General features: G+C 42.6%; 1 protein-coding gene across 3 annotated transcripts in view; it reads right to left on the reverse strand.

The window, feature by feature from the left end:
* The window catches only part of LOC123996838 (E3 ubiquitin-protein ligase SH3RF1-like), a 73,331-nt gene that overhangs the window by 12,832 nt on the left and 47,657 nt on the right, over positions 1–12,842 (reverse strand). For all 3 annotated transcript variants that reach the window (XM_046300602.1, XM_046300600.1, XM_046300599.1), the window contains 3 exons: positions 6,813–6,923; positions 4,265–4,392; positions 1,090–1,260 (listed from right to left, as the gene is read on the reverse strand). In XM_046300602.1, coding sequence (XP_046156558.1) covers positions 1,090–1,260; positions 4,265–4,392; positions 6,813–6,923 — 410 coding nt within the window. The remainder of the gene's footprint in view (positions 1–1,089; positions 1,261–4,264; positions 4,393–6,812; positions 6,924–12,842) is intronic.

Genomic DNA, 12,842 nt, shown 5'->3' on the forward strand with positions numbered 1-12,842 from the left:
AAATCGAGCACACAGCCATGCAATCTCCATAGACAAACATTGGCAGTAGAATGGCTTTACAGTCATAGGATGCCAACTTTCCAACAAGTCAGTTCGTCAAAGTGGCAGGTCACACAAGCTCACAGAACAGGACCACCGAGCGCTGAAGCGTGTAAAAATGAACTAACCTCGGTTGCACCACTCACTACAGAGTTCCAAACTGTCTCTGGAAACAACGTCTGCAAAATAACTTTGTTGGGAGCTTCATGAAATGGGTTTACATGGCTGAGCAGCCGCGCACACAAGACTAAGATCACCATGCGCAATGACAAGCGTCGACTGGAGTGGTGTAAAGCTCGCCGCCATTGGACTCTGGAGCAATGGAAACGCGTTCCCTGGAGTGATGGATCTTGCTTCACCATCTGGCAGTCCGACTGATGAATCTGGATTTGGTGGATGCCAGAAGAACACTACCTGCCCCAATGCATAGTGCCAACTGTAAAGTTTGGTGGAGGAGGAATAACGGTCTAGGGCTGTTGTTCATGGTTCGGGCTAGGCGCTTTAGTTCCAGTGAAGGGACATCTTAATGCTACAGCATACAATGACATTCTAGGTGATTCTCTGCTTCCAACTTTGATTTAACCTTTTATTTAACTAGGCAAGTCAGTTAAGAACAAATTCTTATTTTACAATGACAGCATACCCCGGCCAAGCTCTCCCCTAACCCGGACGGCACTGGGTCAATTGTGCGCCGCCTTATGGGACTCCCGATCACGGCCAGTTGTGATACAGCCCGGGATCAAACCATCGTCTGTAGTGACACCTCTAGCACTGTGATGCAGTGCCTTAGACCGCTGCACCACTTGGGAGCCAAACTTTGTGGCAACAGTTTGGGGAAGGCCCTTACCTGTTTCAGCATGACAATGCCCCTGTGCACAAAGCAAAGTCCATTCAGAAATGGTTGGTTAAGATCGGTGTGGAAGAACTTGAGGCGGTTATAACAGCAAAGGAATGAGATGTTCGACGAGCCCGAGCAAAGCCCACATACTTTTGGTCATGTAGTCATGTGTATATGTGTGTGCATGCGTAAGGTCTGTGTGTGTGACAGACCTGCTGACAGGGCTCATGTAGTTGCCGGGGAACACTCCTATCTTGCCAGTGTGCATGGAGGTGCCTTTGAACCATCCGTCCTGACAGCGCTCCAGCACCAGGAACATCTCTCCCTTCCTCAGCTCCAACTCATCCTCCTTACGGGGGGGGTAAGGGAACAGGGCCACGTAGCTGCAGTGGGGGGGGGAGAGATGGGACACATCAAACACACACACGTGGCCATCGACACAGGGACTGTCCAATTAACCTTAGGAGGAAATGAATCAGACATGTTTTGGATTCAGAACATCTCGTCTGTGACATGAGCAAAATGTACCCCCCTTCCACAGACTAAAGTATATCCATCAACATCTCCCCTCTCTTTCTAGTAGGCACTTACAGGCTGATCGAGATGGACATTCCCTTCTGGACTGGTCTTCCAGTAGTTCAGAGAATGCTGCGCTATATGTCTGTAGAGCAGGGATAGGCAACTGGCAGCCATTTTTGTAGGCCCGCAGATCAATTAAACCCCCCCCCACACAAATATCACTGTTGAGAGTTAAAATAGTAGAATACACAAGTTGCAAGGTTTCCATCCAATTGGAGACGATTTTAATGCAAATGTAAAAATAAAATAAAAAATCTACAGAACGAAAATGTTCATTTCCCCATCAGTGGTGTTTCCAAACTGATTTGCTGTACTTTTTAGCTTAAGTTTTCAAGAAACAAATACAAAATCTTAAAGTTGTGTTTCCATTGCATTTTCAACTCTACTGATAGTTGTTGTTATTGACAAAGCAGTTATTGACAAATAGACACACCCCCGCCCCTCGTCTTACCAGACATAGCTGCTCTATCCTGCCGATGCATGAAGCCAGCCAGCTCTATACTATCCGTGTGTCGTTCAGCCACGTCTCGGTAAAACATAAGATATTACAGTTTTAGTATCCCGTTTGTAGGATCCTCTTTAATCGTACATCGTCCAGTTTTCCAATGATTGAATGTTGGCCAATAATACGGAGGGTACCGGTGGTTTACCTACTCGTCTGCTAATTCTTACAAGGCATTCTGCCTTTCTCCCCCTTCTCCTCCATCTCTTCTTCATGCTGATGACAGGGATTTGGGCCAGATCTTGACAAAACAGTATATCCTGCACATTGGACTTCTTAAAGAAAAAATCTTTGTCCAGTTCGAGGTGAGTCATCGCTGTTCTGATGTCGAGAAGCTCTTTTCGGTCATAAGAGAACGTAGCAGCAATATTATGTACAAAATGAGGTACAACCAATGTGAGAATATATATTTTTTTTAAATAGCACATTTGGTTAGGAGCCCGTAAAACGGCAGCCGTCCCCTCCGGTGCAATCATCTCTCCAGAGTTCCTCTGTGGAGATGGGAGAACCTTCCAGAAGCACAACCATCTCTGCAGCACTCCACCAATCAGCACTCCACCAATCAGAGTGGCCAGACGGAAGCCACTCCTCAGTAAAAGGCACATGACAGGCCACTTGGAGTTTGCCAAAAGGCACCTAAAGAACTCTCAGACCATGAGAAACAAGATTCTCTGGTCTGATGAAACCAAGATTGACCTCTTTGGCCTGAATACCAAGCGTCATGTCTGGAGGAGTCCTGGCACCATCCCTAAGGTGACACATGGTGGTGGCAGACTCATGTTGTGGGGATATTTTTCAGCGGCAGGGACTGGGAGACTAGTCAGGATCGAGGCAAAGATTAACGGAGCAAAGTACAGAGATTGTTGAAATCCTGCTCCAGAGAGCTCAGGACCTGACTGGGGTGAAGGTTCACCTTCCAACATGACAACAACTCTAAGCACACAGCCAAGACAACACAGGAGTGGCTTTGGGATAAGTCTCAATGTCCTTGAGAGGCTCAGCCAGAGCCCGGACTTGAACCCAATCGACCATCGCTGGAGAGACCAGAAAATAGATGTGCAGCAACGCACCCCATCCAACTTGACAGAGCTTGAGAGGATCTGCAGCGAATGGGAGAAACTCCCCAAATACAGGTGTGCCAAGCGTGTAGCGTCACACCCAAGAAGACTCGAGGATGCAATTGCTGCCAAAGGTGCTTCAACAAAGTATTGAGTAAAGGGTCTGAATTCTAAATCTGATATTTCAGTTAATTTTGAAGAAATGTCTAAAATCATCTTTTTTCTTTGTCATTATAGGGTATTGTGTGTAGATTGACGAGGGAAACACAATGTAATACATTTTAGAATAAGCCTGCAACGTAACAACATTTTGAAAAAGCTTAGGGGTCTGAATACTTTCTGAATGCACTTTATATGAACTTGTATTAATCATGGTCTAATTACAGACCGGGGGGGCCCCCATTGATTTTGTTAGTCACTCAATGTGGAAAATGCAGGAAATTAACTTTGAAACAGTTTTTTCCCCTCTACGCCACATGGCAAAACGAGTAGTATTTCATGAAATTAGTTATAAAATTGCGAAATCTTCCTTCCACCCCATGGCAAAATGTGTAGAATTGCAGGAAATTAGGCTATGGCTGGCTCTGATTGCCGGTGTGTGCATGGATGTGGGTACGTAGACCCGGGAGCTACTGCGGCCCCTCATGAGTTCACCCCCCATCACTGATGTAGAGTAATACTATGGTAACTTTCTGCATGGCACAGCTATGTGGCAGGGCTCCACTGAGGTGCTGTAAAGGGAGTGGAAAAGTCACATCTCCAAGAACCTCAAGAGGGGAAGAGGCTTTAAAGAACAACTGCTGACAGACAGCATAGACACTTTCACTGGTGTCAGGGAGGGGGAAATTAAGAAGAAAATGCAGAAACACAAACACACTCACTTTGGGGAGGTGGGCCGTATCTAATTCTATCAGGTGTCTGGAGTCTCTCAAAGGAGTAATGATGTGAGAGGTCCAGGGTCACAGGCAGGATCTCTGATAGGACCCAGGAGACTCCATACCCCACAGCGGTTGACCTTTCACCCTTCACCTGTGCTCTGGGTCAACCTCTGGTGTTCCACACTGACAGCTGAGCGGTCATTTAGAGGCTTGGAGAACTCCCAGAACACATTAGACGGCCCCACACCCTAGCCATGTGTGGAACATGCTCTTAAACGGCATGTTCTCTCTGGTTTAGTGTGCTGGTACTTTATACATGGAAGAGTGTTACATGTACATCTGTCTATGTGTATGGGGTGTGTACACTCACACTGTGGGTCTTTGTCTCCCACTCTGGTCGCTTGTGCTTGGGGAAGGTCTCTGACCAGCAGCCAACGAGGAGGCTGCTCCCAGCGCTGAAGATTGTGGGGGAGGTGGTGGGGGAGGAGGGAGAGCTTCCTGTCAAAAAAAAATACAAATAAAACATTCTGAAACAGAGATCAAACAGCACAGAACAGTTCAATAAGGTTTAAGTGCATCCCTCACATAAAAAAAACTGCTTTGTTTGGAACCAAAAGACAGGAAACAAGTAAACAACTCACTGCCTTCAGCGCAACATGAGAGTTACATTAAAGCTCTTGATGGAATGATACATAATGAGAGAAACTGCTCTGTGAAAAAGGGATATTATTTACTCTGTTCAATGAGGGAGAGTATCGCTTGGCACAGAAGTTTGGTCTTGTCCCCAACTTCCCCATAGAACTGGGAAGGAATCTCAAGTGTGCTTGTTTGTTTGTTGCTATAGAAACGACACTGGGGCCTTGTGAATCCATCGCTGTGTTTAATTGGGACCATATGAAAGTAAAAACATTTCTATAAACATGACATAGTTTAACCCTCAGGGGCGCGCCGAACAGATTCTTCTGTGCTCTCTTATCCCCCTTGTTCTGCATCTAACGTGACAGAAACCAGACCAAAACTACTCTTACACAATCACACACACACACTGGGAAAGGGGTTTATACTGGGAAAGGGGTTTGTTTTCTCCTAAACATGCAAAACTATTAATAGATCTGCAGAGAAAGGCATTGTAGACTGTAAATAAGTCAGGCCCCATCACCTGGAACAAAACGTGTCTCAGCTTGACATTAAAAGGCCTGAGGAGCAGACAGACATCACTACCATGGAACAGTGGGGGAGGGGGTTGGAAATACATTCAGAAGAGTCTACATACTACCATGTGTGTATGTGTGTGCGCTGTTGACGCTGGAGCTGAGATAATTACAATGCCTGCAGGCCAAAGAAATCATCATGTAGAGTTAGTTCCCCAGTAAAGTGGAGAGCTTAACCTTTGTGTACACATAGTCCCCTGTTCAGTAGTACCACATACCAACAAAGCCACACACAGTCAGTTGACCATGACAAAGCAGCAGATACATCAGTCTCCTCCATACACGATAGGATGTAAGTAAAGTAACATAGATCAACCTAAACAGTTGTTAAAACCATTATTAGGGTAAGGAATGGGCATTTGAAATGTTTTGACTGTTCGAGTACTTCACATGATAATCAAAAATGGGGAGAAAAAATCTGATTTTAGAACTGCACTGGAGAACAAAAAAATAAGCATTTATCTATAGGCCTATGCCAACAGTGCACAGCAATGCCTCATTTATCATAACCATTACAGAAAACAAATCCTAATTGCTAGATAGCTAAATTGCTCAATTCAGTCAAAAAAAGCAAGTGCCATTTAATTTGCTGAAACCGTAATATCAACTGGTTATATTATGTGGTGGAACAATCTTCCAAAAGGTAGTAACCTCAGCAGTGGTGCTTGATGTAGAAGAATATAGCTGTGCAATGGTATAGCCTTGTTTTGTTCATTTATCAGAGATGCTCTTCTTTCCCGAGCCCTTATCACAGCCAAGACACACTTATTTTAATAGTAAAAACATGTAATATAACAAAATAAAATAATTTTAAAAGATGCTAGTGCAAAAAAGTGATGCGCATCTGGAGTCTGGAACAGTTCACCTCAGAGTGATCAATTGTAACAGGGCTCAATTTGGCAAGTTGAGAGGTTCAGGGTTCAAAACCTTATTTTTTGATATACAGACGCTCTAGTTTATTTAGCCTGTTCTTGGGAATTTTCTAAATAGATGAACAATTCCTCATTGAAAAAAAACTGCATGGTGATGAATTACTGCCACGACATCTGTTTGGGGAGTAGGCATATGCTTAATGAGTCTGGTGAAAATATGCTCGTTTCTATCAAACTAATGTTTTTGCACACTTTCACTGTGGAACACTGTGCAATTATTCCAAAACTGCAGCTCGTTGTTGGAACTTGAGATAAAACTGTCATCATTTGGCAAGGAATGTAGCCCGTCTATCCCATCAGGCAGATAGGTTTTTATGGGCATTTATTTCTGTAGTCTTAACAGGAGCACACGAGTGTGTGTAGGGGGGAGTGGTTGGAACGCAATTGAGTGAATGAGGCACGGCGAGGAAAGGGAATTTAGGGAGAAGAACTGTATGATGCTTGGCTTGGTTTCTTTTTTGTTGTGCCCCGCAAATGCACATGTACAAATGGCACACTAGCGTCAAAGCAAATGAATGATGTCTTCAAGGCAAAATGTAACTTTCCTGTTCTAGGAGCCACAAACACATTCCACCATATAGATTTACAGTATCAAAAAAATGTTTGTTTTTTTATTTAAAAAATGTCAAAGTAATCTGGCTAAAGATGGAGCTTTGATGTCCGTTCCAGTACTCATCCCTAATTAGGGAAACCGTAGCGTAGTGGCAAGAACCCTATTGTTATATTGAACTGTTGGTGTGAATACTGTAGAATCTTTATAGAGAAGTGCACCTACCACAGGAATGGATGCGGAACTTGCCTCTGGGGGAAATGTGAACACGGTTGCAGTAGTAACAGGGCTGCTGGGGGGAGGGGTCACTAGGAGTCCAGTTGTACAGATGTGTACCTGTTGAGGAGAGAAGACAGAATGTAAGTCAACTTACTCAACCAATACCACTACTACTCCCCTACAATATAATACTTTCAGGCATAGACATTACACAGAAAACAGTGTGCTAGAATAATTATGGCATTTTTCAACGATAGTTGCAACTGAATGAGTCTCCATCAGAAGGGACAGATGTCTTGGTCAATTTGTGCCAGTCTGTCCCCTCACATCCAGTCTCACATGGGTAGAAGTAGGCTGTCATGAATGAACAGACTAGTTATTTAATCTCTTAATCATCTCACACATGGTCTTAAAATGTCCCATTGAATGGAAATGTCGCCGTCACAGCAGCGATGAACCCAATTGGCCAAATCAAGCTGTGCTAGTGTCCCAATAACCAGATTGGCTGGGTTAGGTCATATGACTGCCAAGCACAAGTTTTAATTGGCTGGGTGAAGACCGGTGAGTACTGAAGTCTCTTGCTGAGAGATGGGGAACCCCAGCGGTGTGACACTGACTCATTCACTGTGGCTGTCCTGGTAACAGAGCAATTCTGTTGGACACAGTCTCCTTGTACCCTGTACTCTCCATCACTCCATGCATGACTGCCCCAGACAGAGCAGAGCTGCCTTTCTGGGTGAATCATTACAGAAGATCAACCTCAGACTCAATCAACTGTACCGTGTGGAAGGGGAAAGTGCAATCAGGCAAGACAGAAAGTACTAGGCAATATCTATCTGTGTTGTGCATTTTGTTATACATGTGTATGAGCTACATGGAACATGTGTGTGTACAACACAGGCACATCAATTACACTGGAAATTAACTGAAAATGTTCAGTTTTACAAACAGGTCTGTTTTCATATACTGCAGGCTCCTTTATACATCTGACATAAAAGCGGTAGACAGAAGGCGTGTTCATTTCCATACACTCCCTCTGGCCCCCCAGGAAACTACTGCTTCCCTTTCGGTCTGCTTTGAAGGAGGGAGAAATGATGAGCGAGAGACAAGGAGAGATACCGAGCCACACAGATTTCGCCTGGGGACTCTTTTTATTAAACGCATTCATTTATAAATCAAACCCATCTTAAGTCCTATAGCTTCCAGGTGTGCATGGAGGTTCTATAATACTGAGTGTGTCTGGTTCATAATTAGGGCAGATAAAGCCAGGTCTGGAGAGTAATGGCCGATTAATTAGGGCCGATTTCAAGTTTTCGTAACAATCGGAAATCTGTATTTTTGGCCGATTTCCGATTTTTTACAATATTTTTTTTTAATACCTTTTATTTAACTAGGCAAGTCAGTTAAGAACACATTCTTATTTTTAATGACTGCTGAGGAACTGTGGGTTAACTGCCTTGTTCAGGGGCAGAACGACAGATTTGTACCTTGTCAGCTCGGGGGTACAGTCAACTAGTCCAACGCTCTAACCATTGCACTCCACGAGTAGCCTGCCTGTTACGCGAATGCATCAGAAGCCAAGGTATAAATTGCTAGCAAGCATTAAACTTATCTTATAAAAAACAATCAATCATAATCACTAGTTATAACTACTAATCCAGTTTAGCAGGCAATATTAACCAGGTGAAATTGTGTTATTTCCTTGCGTTCATTGCACGCAGAGTCAGGGTATATGCAACAGTTTGGGCTGCCTGGCTCATTGCGAACTAATTTGCCAGAATTTTACATAATTATGACATACGTTGAAGGTTGTGCAATGTAACCAGAATATTTAGACTTAGGGATGCCACCCGTTAGATAAAATACCGAACGGTTCCGTATTTCACTGAAATAATAAATGTTTTGTTTTCGAAATGATAGTTTCCGGATTCGATCATATTAATGACCAAAGGCTCGTATTTCTGTGTGTTATTATGTTATAATTAAGTCTGATTTGAAAGAGAAGTCTGAGCAGCAGCAGGCCCGTAATCATTCATTCAAACAGCACTTTCGTGCGTTTTGCCAGCAGCTCTTCGCAAGCACAGCACTGTTTATGACTTCAAGCCTATGAGCCTAATGGCTGGTGTAACCCATGTGGAATGGCTCGCTAGTTAGCTGGGTGTGCGGTAATACTATTTCAAACGTCACTCGTTTTTAGATTTGGAGTAGTTATTCCCCTTGCGCTGCAAGGGCCGCGGCTATTGTGGAGCGATGGGTAACGATGCTTCGAGTGTGGCTGTTGTCGATGTGTTCCTGGTTCGAGCCCAGGTAGGGGCGAGGAGGGGGACGGAAGCTATACTGTTACACTGGCAATACGATTGTGCCTATAAGAACATCCAATAGTCAAAGGTATATGAAATACAAATGGTATAGAGAGAAATAGTCCTATAAATACTATATTAACTACAACCTAAAACCTCTTACCTTGGAATATTGAAGTCTCATGTTAAAAGGAACCACCAACTTTCATATGTTCTGAGCAAGGAACTTAAACGTGTTAACATGGCATATATTTTAAATGGCACACATTTTTACATGGCACAAATTACTTTCTTCTCCAACACTTTGTTTTTGCATTATTTAAACCAAATTGAACATGTTATCATTTATTTGAGGCTAAATTGATTTTATTGATGTTTTATATTAAGTTGAAATAGGTGTTAATTCAGTATTGTTGTAATTGTCATTATTACAAATAAAAAAATTGTTTAAAAAATTAATCGGTATCGGCATCTTTTGGTCCTCCAATAAATCGGTATTGGCGTTGAAAAATCATAATCGGTCTACCTCTACTGGAGAGTTTAACATGATTCTCCCCTCATCACCATGTGGGTCCACCACTTTAGTACGAGATGGGTCACCCCAACATGAAAAGAACTGTCTGCACACACACACAAACAAACATGTTCTGATAGCATAGTCAACACACACATACGAGAGCACTAACGGTGCCACCAGTTGTAGAAGGGCTTTGTGTGGCTTATGTTTACGAGGGGAAGCTGTGGGTAAATCATGTCAGTGTGTCTGGGCTGTGTTGCAGCCCTGAGCCCTGGAAGGTGAGACAGAAGAGGACGCTAGGGTTGGGCGGAATACCATATACCGGTATTGATGCACGGACTGGTTTGAGTTTTTAAACGGTAGTTTAGTTTGTTAAATGTGATAGTTTACTCCACTCCACTATTTGAGTCATCTTTCAGCTCTCTCGCCATGCTGCATTCCACACAGACCTAGCAACGCCCCATCACTCAAGGAGCACATTTGTTGTTGCTCGACCATGAGACATTTGCTTTTATTCTGCATGGTCATGCATCAATGTTGAGGCAATTTTCTGCTTGCTTCTTAATATAAATCCGCAGCGTTCTATAATCCATTTGTTTCTTACATGTGCAAACATCTACATAGTTTGTCTTTCATTAGCAAGTTGTGGCTAAATCGTGTTAGCCACTAATGCTAATCGCTAGTTAGATGGCTAGCTAATAAATGTACAAGCAAATGCTAGTTAGATGGTTAGCTGTTGCCAGATAATATAATGTTAATTTCTCTACCAATAAGCCACCTCCAATCGTTTTAGACAATTTGGCAGTACGTCCAACCGGCCTCAACTGCAGACAGTGTGTATGGCGCTGTGGGCGACCGTTTTGCTATTTTATTAGGATCCCCATTAGCTGTTGCAAAAGCCGCAGCTACTCTTCCTGGGGTACACACAAAACATAATACAGAACATCAATAGATAAACATTTTTTTAAAGACACACGTAGCCTAGATATCAATGGATACACACAAACTATCTAGGTCAAATAGGGGAGAGGCCCTGTTCTGGGTCAGCTGCAGCTTAACTAGGCATTTCCTTGTAGCACTGGACCACACGACTGGACAATAATCAAGATAAGACCAAACTGGGGCCTGCAGAACTTGCTTTTTGGAGTGCGGTGTCAAAAAAGCAGAACATCTCTATTTTATGGCCAGACCTCTACCCATCTTTACAACCATTGAATCTGTTTTGACCATGAGTTTACAATCTAAGTTATTTTGTCTACTGAAATTGTTCAACAGCCACACCATTCATTACCAGATTCAGCTGAGGTCTAGAACATAAGGAATTATTTGTACCAAATGCAATGCTCTTAGTTTTAGAGATGTTCAGGACCAGTTTATTACTGGCCACCCATTCCAAAACAGAGTGCAACTCTTTGTTAACGGTTTCAGTGACTTCATTACCTGTGGTTTCTGATGCATATATGGTTAAATCATCAGCACACATGGACACACATGCTTTGTTTAATGCCAGAGGCATGGTCATTAGTAAAAAATGAAAAGAGTAGAGGGCCTAGAGAGATGCCCTGCGGTACACCACAATTTCCATGTTTGACATTAGGAGAAGCTTCCATTAAAGAATACCCTCAGTTCTACTAGATAGATAGCCATATCATGGATTCAGAGCAGAGGTTGAAAAGCCATAACACAAGTTCTCTCAACAACAGGTTATCGTAATATCAATAATATCAAAGCCTGCACTGAAATCTAACAGCACAGCTCCCACAATCATCTTATTATCAAAACCTTTCAAAAGATCATCAGTCCATTGTGTCAGTGCAATACATGTTGAGTGCCCTTCTCTATAAGCATGCTGAAAAGTCTTATTAATTTGTTTACAACGTAATAGCATTGTATTGGGTCAAAAACTATTTTTCCAACAGTTTTCTAAGAGCTGGCAACAAGCTTATAGGTCTGCTGTTAGAACTAGTAAAGGCCGCTTTACCACTCTTGGGTGTCTTCCCTCCAGGCCTGAGGACAACGACTTTCCTCTAGGCTCAGATTAAAAATATGACAGAAAGGAGTGGCTAGAGTCAGCTACCTTCCTCAGTAGCTTTCCATTTACTGTAAGTTGTCAATGCCAGGTGGTTTGTCATTATTGACCAATTTTCCCACCTCTCCCACACTAACATTACAAAATTGTAACTTGCAATGCTTTTCTTTCATTATTCGTTTTTTTATGCATGAATACAACTGCTCACTGTTCGTTGTTGGCGTTTCCTGCCTAAGTTTGCTCACTTTGCCAATGAAATAATCATTAAATAATTTGGCAACATCAAATGGTTTTGTGATGAATAATCCATCTGATTCGATGAAAGATGGAGTTGAATTTGTCATTCTGCCCATAACTTCATTTAAAGTACTCCAAAGTTTAATTTCATTGATTGTTCACAATGTTGACCTGTCTACCCATGGTGGCGGTGGGGTTATGGTATGGGAAGGCATAAGCTATGGACAACGAACATCATTTGCATTTTATCAATGGCATTTTGAATGCAGAGAGATACCGTGATGAGATCCTGAGTCACATTGTCGTGCCATTTATCTGCCGTCATCACCTCATGCTTCAGCATGATAATGCAAGGCCACATGTTGCAAAGACATGTACACAATTCCTAGAAGCTGAAAATTCTTCCATGGCCTGCATACTCAGACATATCACCCATTGAGCATGTTAGGGATGCTCTGGATCGACATGTTTCAGTTCCCTGACAATATCCAGCAACTTCACACAGCCATTGAGAGGAGTGGGACAACATTCCACAGGCCACAATCAACAGCATACTCAGCTCTATGAAAAAGAGATGTGTTGAGCTGCATAAGGCAAATGGTGGTCACACCAGATACGGACTGATTTCTGATCCAAACCAACAGATGCATATCTACAGTGCCTTCCACTAATATTGGCACCCTTGGAAAATATTACCAAACCTGTAAACTTGTAAAAAACTTGTAAAAAAAAAAATGTTTATCCTCTTGGTCATTCATTCAAAAATATTCACACAAATCAAATCTTTAAAGGTAAATAATTGTAAGAAAAAAATGAATTCTTATTTTTATTTTTTTAAATCTGAAATGTGTGCCAAAATTATTAATTCAATACTTTGTGCAACCTCCCTTTGCCAAGATAACAGATCTGAGTCTTCTCCTATAATGCCATGTGTTCTCCAACCTCATTACGCA

Source organism: Oncorhynchus gorbuscha, linkage group LG15, assembly GCF_021184085.1.
Source record: "Oncorhynchus gorbuscha isolate QuinsamMale2020 ecotype Even-year linkage group LG15, OgorEven_v1.0, whole genome shotgun sequence".
In the NCBI taxonomy this organism is placed as follows: Eukaryota; Metazoa; Chordata; class Actinopteri; order Salmoniformes; family Salmonidae; genus Oncorhynchus; species Oncorhynchus gorbuscha.